The 11,075-nt window shown below is 38.3% G+C and overlaps 1 protein-coding gene across 1 annotated transcript; it reads left to right on the top strand.

Annotated features, from left to right (window-relative positions):
* The first annotated feature begins 168 nt into the window (after positions 1–168).
* mcidas (multiciliate differentiation and DNA synthesis associated cell cycle protein) lies at positions 169–10,735 on the top strand. The gene is made up of 7 exons (XM_077243039.1): positions 169–584; positions 668–2,829; positions 2,905–2,971; positions 3,212–3,282; positions 6,013–6,123; positions 6,760–8,159; positions 9,925–10,735. Exons 2-6 carry the CDS (start codon positions 2,791–2,793, stop codon positions 7,414–7,416), a joined length of 945 nt encoding a protein of 314 aa, XP_077099154.1. The 5' UTR covers positions 169–584; positions 668–2,790; the 3' UTR covers positions 7,417–8,159; positions 9,925–10,735.
* Positions 10,736–11,075: the final 340 nt, after the last annotated feature.

Here is an 11,075-nt window from a genome sequence, read left to right as displayed (position 1 = left end):
TGTTATTGATAGACGTGAATGCAATATCAAGTTATGTGGTTAAGATTCATGTCTGACCATAGTTATCATAAATAATAGACATTAAAGGTTAACTTGGGTAATGTAACTGACACAGTGGACTTTGAAGATGGATCTTTCAAAAATCAAATAATATTATTCAGAAGAAAAAAGGGTGGTGCCCCTTAAGGGACATGGTGGTGGGGAAAAAAATAGGAGATGGGAGGAAAAATAAAGTCAATGCTTTTGCATTCTCTCGCAAAACATTTTGCGTTCCCCTAAAAAACTTTGCATTCGCTCACAAAACATTTTGTCTTCCCCTGAGAAACTTTGCTTTCGCTAGCAAAACCTTTATTTTCCCCTGAGAAACTTTGCGTTCGCTAGCAAAACCTTTATTTTCCCCTGAGAAACTTTGCGTTTGCTAGCAAAACCTATATTTTCCCCTGAGAAACTTTGCGTTCGCTAGCAAAACCTTTATTTTCCCCTGAGAAACTTTGCGTTCGCTAGCAAAACCTTTACGTTCCCCTGAGAACTTTGCATTCGCTAGCAAAACCTTTACGTTCCCCTGAGAAACTTTGCATTCGCTAGCAAAACCTTTATTTGCCCCTGAGAAACCTTGCGTTCGCTAGCAAAACCTTTAAATTCCCCTGAGAAACTTTGCTTTTGCTAGCAAAACCTTTATTTTCCCCTGAGAAACTTTGCGTTCGCTAGCAAAACCTTTATTTTCCCCTGAGAAACCTTGAGTTCGCTAGCAAAACCTTTACGTTCCCCTGAGAAACTTTGCTTTCGCTAGCAAAACCTTTAAGTTCCCCTGAGAAACTTCCCGTTCGCTAGCAAAACCTTTACGTTCCCCTGAGAAACTTTTGTTCGCTAGCAAAACCTTTACGTTCCCCTGAGAAACTTTCGTTCGCTAGCAAAACCGTTACGTTCCCCTAAGAAACTTTCGTTCGCTAGCAAAACCTTTCTGTTCCCTTGAGAAACTTTGCGTTCGCTAGCAAAACCTTTACGTTCCCATGAGAAACTTCACGTTCACTAGCAAAACCTTTACGTTCCCCTGAGAACTTTGCATTCGCTAGCAAAACCTTTACGTTCCCCTGAGAAACTTTGCATTCGCTAGCAAAACCTTTATTTGCCCCTGAGAAACCTTGCGTTCGCTAGCAAAACCTTTAAATTCCCCTGAGAAACTTTGCTTTTGCTAGCAAAACCTTTATTTTCCCCTGAGAAACTTTCGTTCGCTAGCAAAACCTTTACGTTCCCCTGAGAAACTTTGCTTTCGCTAGCAGAACCTTTACGTTCCCCTGAGAAACTTCACGTTCGCAAACAAAACCTTTATGGTCCCCTGAGAAACTTAGCTTTCGCTAGCAAAACCTTTATTTTCTCCGGAGAAACTTTGCGTTCGCTAGCAAAACCTTATAATAATTACATTAGTGTACTTCCTGACAAACCCATCAAAGCAAGGCAAGATTATTTATATAGCACATATCATACACTATGCTAATTCAAAGTGCTTTACACAGAAAGGAATTAAAATAATCACAAAATAAAAGCAAGGAAAATTAAAACAATTTATTAACAGGAATTAAAAGAGATATAAAGATGATAGATGGATAGAAAAACTTCTCATCTGGCAAACCACCGGTTTATCATATTGTTCACAGCTGCTTGTTTTACTGTGAGAATTTCCCATGTTGATTGTACGGTGTCTGTGGTGTTCTTTCAGCGCTCCAATAGATCAGATTTTTCACCTAAAATTGAACAGGAAGAGTTCTAGGAAAGGAATCGATCCAATCTGCACCCCAAAGTTTTGTTTGGAGGCTAGGACTGACTCCAGTCCGCACACCACAGAACAGATTTTCTGTGATAGATACAGTGTAATCAGTTGGACATGCAGTAGGCTACTCATTGAGTAAATGTTAAACAGATGTGTTTTGAGTCTGGATTTGAATGTGACTACTGAAGAAGCACATCTGATCTCTTCTGTAATGTGGTTCCGACATGATAGCTAAAAGCGGACTATGGACCATGCTTAGAGTAAACCCTTTGTATTTCTGGCTGATGTTATCTTAATGATCTGAGTGACCTGTTAGCAAGCTTTATAATAAACAACATTATTTCCAGCAGGGAAGATAGATCTTGCACTACGTGTTACTCCGTGCTCAGTGTTTCCCACTAGAATATAATGGAATAAAATGAAGCCCCTCTGTGTTTGTTATTTTTTAACTAAAACTACTAAAAATCATTTTTGGTAATTGAAATAAAGCTTAAAATAAAACAATATATTAGATGAAAAACTTCTAGCTGATAGTAGGCCTAGGTGACCTAAGGTGATATAAAACTATTCTTATCACCATGTCCTGGTTACATTATCTATAGAATAGACCACATGACTGGAAAGGACAGGTGGAAACTGTAGCAATGTAAAATGTTAGGCTATATGAACATTTAGAGAAAGAAATATGCACCCTAAAACTTTATTCTCTTCTAAAATTGTACTAAGAACGCGTAGTTTTTTAAACAAAAATAGCTATGGACCACTTATGAAGTATTAATATTGATGTGAAGGAGTCAAACGCATAGATATCATATGATGTCTATGGTCAAACGTACACAAGAGCAGCGTACGAGGCGGAGGAGCTTCGGTTGCCGCTTAAATGAAGGGCGCTCTGAAGCGCGCGGACTCGAGGCACGCGACGCGTCACTACAAACAGCGCACCTGACGACAACGGTCGCGCTGTGATGTCATTCCAGGTCTGAAAGAAACACTGCGCACATGCTCACTCGCATCACTCCACCATGCAGACCTGCTTCAACTCTCAGCTGTCTTACTTTATGGTAGGATTATTACAGTACGACGAATGAAAAGGGCATAAAAATTTGCATGAGAGTCATTTTATGAAATTTCATCAGCAGGATAATGGAGCAAGTCCAGACATCCAGTCATCTAATGAAGATCTGTTGTTGGACTTTGCCACAGGTGAGATTAGCCTACTATAGACCTGAGAAAATGACAAGGCACTTAGAAACAATTAAGAAGTTAGATACAGATACGAATTTACACCTGAAAACTGAAAATATGTTAGTGTGTTTTTATTATTGTTATAGGCCTATTATTAGGCTACAAATATTATAGTAGCTGGTATTGTTTTATATTTTTGTAAAAATATAAAAACACTCAATACATTGTTATTTTTTAAAATCTTTCTCTTCTCCACAGGCGAGTGTCAGTCACCTGCCACACATGAAGTGTCAGAACACACAGATCTCTCTCTAGAGCTCAATAGACAGGTGGGTGTGAGACAGTGCAGCTTTAACAATAACATCTCATACTATAACTACTTTAAACTTTTTATTGTGTTTCTTTAATTATTACTTGCCTTATTTTCTTATTTCTTGCCTTAATTAAATTAGCCAAAATTGCTGTGTTTTGGGCTTGTCCCCCACCCAAACTTTATAATTTACTCTGTATCATAAATATAAAGTTTTAAAAAAGTTCATAGTGTTAAAATCAGGGAGATTCACTTTTTTGCACCAATTTGCACTTTTTCATATTTTCCATTCATGTCAAGCATTTAGAGAACAATTGTTTTTTTGTTTGTTTTTTGGCTTATGTTTTTATGGAGATTCTTTTAATTAGGTTTTTTGTATTTTGTATTTCTTTTTGAAACTGACTGATCGTATGTGTGTGTGTGTGTGTGTGTGTGTGTGTGTCTGTGTGTGTGTGTGTGTGTGTGTGTGTGTGTGTGTGTGTGTGTGTGTGTGTGTGTGTGTGTGTGAGAGAGAGTGTTCAGTAGCACGGGTGTGCATGTATCCACGCATGCACTGGTCCGAGGCTTTTATATTTGCAAGTACAAATGTAAACATGAACATGATAAACAGGCTCCTGAACAATAAATGTTTCTCTTATTTTCTGAACTGGATGTTCAGTTTTGACCAATATAAGCTTGGATCAATGAGGCTTACAATCAGTCAATTTAAAAAATAAATACAAAACCTGTCCTAACTGAAAGAAAACAAGTTGACAAAAAGATTGAATCCAATATTTGGTGATGATATAGCGTAATGAGAGATTATAAGCTATTTTTTTTAGGCCGGTCATTTTTAAGTGTAACAAGAAGGGGAAAAATTATCCAGAAGTAGTTATACCTTGTGTCAGCAAAGTCAGTAAATTTTAGGCCGTGATAACATTAAAGAAAATCCTCTCCGGGTAAAAAATGACCCGAACACAACATAACTGGGATTACCAAACCATATTAAAGGTCCCATATTGTCAAAACTGAAATTTCCTGGCTTGTTTCATGATAACAGAGGTCAAGGGGCTATGAAACTACCATGTAAGTTTCAAAACAGTCAATCCACAGACAAATGCCCTGCATAAAGTAGCTGTGACTTTTCACAAGCTGTTATGACTTCCGTATAAATGTGATGTCAGAACTACTCAGTCACCGCCTTCATTTACCACCCCCAATGGTGGGTCACTCAGAAAACAACAGGCCAATCAGAAGAGAGGCTCATGAATATTAAGAAGACAGGCCAAAATCGACCTGTTCTTGGCAGAGCTCCTGAGAAAGGAGCTGTAAAAATATATTGATATGGTTTTTGGTACTTATACCGCAAATATATATTCTTAAGGACATCAAAACCTAAAATAAAACTTCAGAAAGTTGTACAATATGGGACCTTTAAGTTTAATTCAGAAGCAATTCATTAATATTTCTATTTTCACAAATTCAAAGTAAATCGACTGCTAGCTGACTTTTTGTGCCAAGTTTCCAAGGTTTATCCAACCTTTTCATAAAAAAAAGAAAAATTAAATGAAAAAATTAGTCCTCTCTAATGTTGTTCAAGGCCATGATCAGATCTTTATTCCAAGATATGTGATAAATGTAAATGAAAATAAATTTAGGATGTTTCTCTTTAAGTAATCAAAAATGCTCCTAACTGAAGAATTGGCCAAAATATCACGCTTCATCTGTCATTTATTCCCAAATCATTGCCAGCATACTGTACATGTTTTACTCTTCGGATCGACCAATGAAACAATTGAAACTGCATGTCTATTCTAAACAAGCTTTTTTGGTTTATTGTTTGTCACAGTTGCAAAAGTATGCTCAATTTCTCAAACCCAACAATTTTCCAAAGTTGCAAACACTAAAGTAACAGTTTTTTTTTACCACAACCAGGCAATTGTCTGGAAAACAGAAATGATAAACCAAGAATATAAGTATATAAGTATATGGGGTTGTGATGGCGCAATGGATAAGACATGCCTTTGGTGTGAGAGACCCGGTTTCAAATCCACTGTGAGACACCAATGTGTCCCTGAGCAAGACACTTAACCCTAGTTGCTCCAGAGGTGTGCGACCTCTGACATATCTAGCAATTGTAAGTCGCTTTGGATAAAAGCGTCAGCTAAATGTATATCTCTTTGCAGTTTTACTTTGTCTCACTTAATGTAAAAAAAACATGTATTTTTCTGAGGAGCAAACTGGAATTATAGCTTTATGTTGTGTAAAAAGCACTTTTTTGATCCGTCAGACACATATGTAACCCGTGGGATCAAATCGTTTTAGAGAACCAGCGAACAGCAGAGTCATGAGAAAATATTCACACGCTGCAGTTGCTGATTTCCCACAAGAAAAAATGTCGTATGTGAGATAACTTAAGATCACTTCCCTATTTTGTGTTTTATTGCATAAATGATAAAATCGTTCAGGCCACACTTTGTCCGTATATTACTTATATTTGTAATCCAAATAACTTGGTAATCTATTCAGATTCTGTGGCATGTCGTCCAGTTCATAGTTTTTCCTATATGAAAATTCTTGCCTGTGACAATGATTCTTCACTTCTTTAGGTATGCGAACTGAATGACTCTGAATGAGCTCATTCTGTGCGTGATGTTTTGACAGCACATGTTTGACCAGATGAATCACATCATCTCTGATGTCTCCATACCAGCGCTCACATACTTCACTAATTGTATTACTGAGTAATAATGTGCGTCTCTCTCCACAGCTTCATGCCACTCTCAGGAGAAAGCAAGAGGAAATATCCACCCTGAAGGAGACGAATGCCCAGCTGCGAAGTCTGGCTAAACAGACTGAGCATTACACTACATTACTAGATGTAAAGCATCTTTTATATATATATATATATATAAATAAGAGTACAAATCAGAGTTCCTTATGAATGTGATTACACAATAAGAAATGCTCTTCCATCCATGAAGGGGAAATGACAATCACAATTTTGAAGTCGACATATTTACCTTTTTACTGCACAACCCTGGTTTTATTGTGTGAACATTTCATCTGTTTATGTTATTCCAAAAAAAAAAAAAACACTGTCTATCCACCACCAACACCATCCAATCAATTCCTGATTGATAAAATCAGGTCCCGTCCAACCATTTTTCTAATTTAAGATCCTGTTTCACCCAGAAATACATCAGATTTGGAAGTAAAATGCTCTGTGAACATTTGATCCTGCAACAACATTCCTGTCCTAACCATATCCCTACCCCAACCCATAATTTATCCTTAAAATCAGAGGAAAACGATAGTTGAATAAGAATTATGTAGAAGCCCTTAACCCTTGTTGTAAGCCTAAACTTGATTAACTAAAAAACTATCCCTCAGATCTGTCTGATGGACTGGAAAGTTGTTCCAGGATCAGCAAGGATGTTGATGCAGGAACATGTTCTACTTGGTGAAATCACATTAACCACAAATGACCGTTTGTCAATTCCACTTCCTATCTTAGATCTTGACAACTTCATTCCAGAGAGACTCTGTGGCACACTGTACGCCTGGGAGCTCAACAGAGGATAATTCTTCTGAACACTCCTGGATCTCTCTGCTCACACTGGAAGAGCCATCGGATCCATCTTCCACAGCTCTAACTAACTCCACCACTACTGACACACAAAGCCCAACATCAGGGATCAAGCGGCAGCTGTGGTCCAGCTGGAATGAGCTTCTCTGTGAAGGACTTCTCTGTGAGGACACCAGCTTGAACTGTCCATCAGGATCCAAGCAGCTCAGGCTTGATAATGAACTTGTACAGGTAGACATGGAGCATCTGAAGGCCCAGCTGGACCAGGATGAACGGGCTCCTCAACAACTAATAGAATATTCAGTGCAGACTACGAATCAAAGCTTTGAGATGTGCTCTGAAGGGCTGGCCGCCCAGAGGAAGAACATATTTGGGGCTTTCCATGGACTTAGGGTGGTTATGGAAACCCCATCCATAAAATCTGATCTGAACATGAACAGTGATGATTGGAAATTTGTGTGCTTCAAGACCTCAATCAGACACCACAGTACAGTAAAGACGAAGGTTTTCCCACATGGAAAGGCATTCACCTCTCACACACCAATTGGATCTTGTCGGTTCCTTTGGGTTCCTAATGAGCATTGAACAGATACAGTATATTTTCTTGTTTACACCTGGTATTAAGATGCGTTTTGAACGATCAGATGATCCTGTCTAATGTGTTTTCGACTACCTCTGGAAGTGGTCAAAGTGGAAAAGCTCAAAACGTTTTAGACCCCGTTTACACCTGCATTTAGCATCGTCTACTTGTGATCCGATCGACCAAAACACATCTTAATACTAAGTCTAAACAGGACCTAAGATTCAAAGAGTTATTCCATCGCCAGCAGCCAAATCACCCTGTAGCCCAAGACTGGTTGCCCACTGAAGTTAAGTAGGGCTGAGCCTGGTCAGTACCTGGACGGGAGACCTTCTGGGAAAACCAGGTTGCTGCTAGAAGAGGTGTTAGTGAGGCCAGCACGGGGCGCTCACCCTGTGGTCTGTGTGGGTCCTAACGGCCCAGTTAAGTAATGGGGACACTATACTGTCAAAGAGCACTGTCCTTCGGATTAGACGTTAAACCGAGGTCCTGACTCTCTGTGGTCATAAAAATCCCAGGATGTCCTTTGAAAAAAAAAGAGTAGGGGTGTAACCCCGTCATCCTGGCCAAATTTGCCCATTGGCCCCTGACCATCATCCCCATATATATACTGATTGGCTTCATCACTCTGTCTCATCTCCACCAGTAAGCCGTGTGTGGTGGGGGTTCTGGCGCAGTATGGCTGCCGTCGCATCATCAAGGTGGATGCTGAACATTGGTGGTGGTTGAGGAGATGCCCCCCTTCTATGTAAAGAGCTTTGAGTACCTAGAAAAGCGCTATATACATGTAACAAATTATTATGTTTAAACCAGCCAGTCCTTATTTGATTAAGGGGTGATATCAAGAGTGATAACTATAACAATGACTGTATTAGCGTCCACACCAACAGACAGAACCATTCTGTTTATTTCAAGTGTGTGCTGCAGTTTTGTTGTCCATCACTTAAATGTTCGAGCTCTTTAAAGCAGGATGGATTTAGGTTTTGTCAGTCTGACATGGTCTTTTAGCGGACAGAGAAATTAACCTCTTCCTTTCTCTCCACATGTGCCAACATTCTCGACATTGTCTCTCCTTTAAAAGCCTTGCGCAATAGACCTATACCTGAGCCTTGGTTTAATGACAGGACCCGTGCAGCAAGGAGAGAGTGTAGGAAAGCAGAGCGCCGGTGGAAGACAGACAAGCTTCATGTCTCATGAAATTCTAAAGGGAAACTGGAGAATGTACCAAAAAATAGTTAAAGCTGAAAAAACTAGATATTTAAAAGAAATTTTTTTTCAAAACTTAAACAAACCACGTGTCCTCTTTAAAAGTATTGATTCAATTTTAAATCCACCCAAATCCTCCTGCTTGAAAGATTCCTTTGAAGTCTGTGAGAATTTTCTACACCACTTCTTAGACAAGATCGCCTCTATTAGAGCCCCTATCTCTCCACCTGTATCTGATCCTTTTGAAATGTTGCCCAGTTTAACTATCTTTGATCAGTTTGAGCCTATATCACTCTCTTGTCTCGAAAAAATAATTTCACCGCTAAACCTCTCAGCCTGTCCCGCGGACATTGTTCCCCCTCGTTTGTTTAAGGAAGTCTGGACCACTATAGGGCCAAGTGTCCAAAAAATTATTAACAGTAGTCTAACCTCAGGAACTGCCCCATCTTATTGCAAAGACGCAACTGTGGTACCTTTAATTAAAAAGCAAAATTTGGACAGTACGATTCTATCAAATTACAGACCCATATCAAAGCTACCTTTTATTGCAAACATTTTAGAAAAAACTGTTTTTGCACAAGTAAAATCTTATTTAGATATAAATGGTATTTTAGAAAATTTTCAATCTGGTTTTAAAGCTTTTCATAGTACTGAAATGCACTTTTAAGAGTTTTCAATGATCTTTTATTAAGTACAGACTGTGGGGATTCTGCAATTCTTGTGCTTCTAGACTTCTTGTGCTTCTCATCTCTCGCCTAGAGCACTGTGTAGTCATCCGAGACACAGCCCTACAGTGGTTCAGATCGTATCTATCAGAACTATTTTTTTTCTGTAAAACTTGGTGCCTCCTCATCGTCTACCGCCCCCCTTTCATGTGGAGTTCCTCAAGGATCAGTTCTAGGGCCACTATTGTTCTCGTTGTACCTTCTCCCTCTCGGAAACATTTTTTAAAAACATGGTATTTCATACCATTTTTATGCGGATGACTCGCAGATATATTTACTCCTTGAGACGAAACTCAAATAGTTCCTTGAGCCCCCTGAATGTCTAAAGAATATTAAAGCCTGGATGTCTGTTAATTTTTTTAAATTAAACGAAGAAAAAACTGAGGTCATTGTGTTTCAGCAATATATAAAACCAGTAGTCACCAATTTAGGCATCAAAATTGACAGTGATTTTAAACTTGATAAGCAGATAAACACGGTGGTTAAAACCAGTTTTTATCATATAAGGCTTTTATCTAAAATTAAACCTGTAGTATATTTTGATCTTTTTGAGAGTGTAATTCATGCTTTTATTTCCACCAGATTGGACTATTGTACTGCACTTTACATCAGCTTGAACCAAACCTCCCTTTCACGCCTACAGTTGGTCCAAAAGGCAGCTGCTCGTCTCGTAACAGGGACCCGGAAACACAAACATATTACCCCCATCTTGGCTTCACTTCACAAGATCCCTGTACATTTTAGAATACAATTTAAGATTTTGATGTTTGTTTTTAAGTCAGTTAATGGGATGGCACCTCAGTACATCTCTGAGCTCTTGCATACCCATACCCCGTCAAGGTCGCTGAGGTCTGCTGATCAGCTGCGGCTGAACGTGCCCAGGACCAGGCTAAAGACCAGAGGCGACCGCTCTTTCTCAGCAGTTGCCCCCAAATTGTGGAATGATTTACCTCCACATATTAAAGTGGCACCCACCCTCCACACTTTTAAATTTGTTTGAAAACATTTTTATTCTCTGGCTTTTGTTTTACCATGAGAGCGGCTGTGGTCTTTGTTGTTGTTTTCATTGTTGATGTTATTTGTTTGTGTTGTTATTGTGTTGTTATTTTACTCTTATCTCTGTAAAGCTCTTTGGTAACCTTGCTGTTTGTCTAAATTGTGCTATACAAATAAAATGGTATGGTATGGTATTTATCAGCTGGAAAAAAATATTCTGAAAGGGATTCTAACAATATTGTTCCTCTGTGCTGTTTTTGTTTTCGTTTCAGTTGTAGTGTGGATTCAGCTATTCTGTTACATTTAGAATGATTTTTTAGAACTAATTCTTTATAGTTATCGTCCTTGGTGTGAGAAGCCTTAACTCTTAAAAATAAAGAATAATCTATAGTTCAATGAAGAACATTTAACATCCATGGAATCTTTCCATAGCATAAAAAGCTATTTATAAATATATATATATATATATATATATATATATATATAGTGGAAAAAAGTTTTTTCAGATTATTAAAATATTCTATCTAATATTCTATTCTATATTTTATCCTCAGATAAAAAAAGAGGTTATTTTAAGAACCGTTTACTGTCTGAAAGTTTTTTTTGGGGAACCAAAAAATTGTTCCATTGCATCGCTATGCACTTTTGGATCCTTTATTTTTGAAGTGACCATGAAATCAAAATTGAAAGGAATGTTGCAGTATTTATTATAAATGATTCATCTATAATGACCCTTT

The sequence above is a fragment of the Siphateles boraxobius genome, unplaced genomic scaffold, assembly GCF_051911475.1.
Source record: "Siphateles boraxobius isolate OS27281-9 unplaced genomic scaffold, OSU_SipBor_1 25, whole genome shotgun sequence".
Classification (NCBI taxonomy): domain Eukaryota; kingdom Metazoa; phylum Chordata; class Actinopteri; order Cypriniformes; family Leuciscidae; genus Siphateles; species Siphateles boraxobius.
This window is presented reverse-complemented; position numbering and strand designations above follow the sequence as displayed.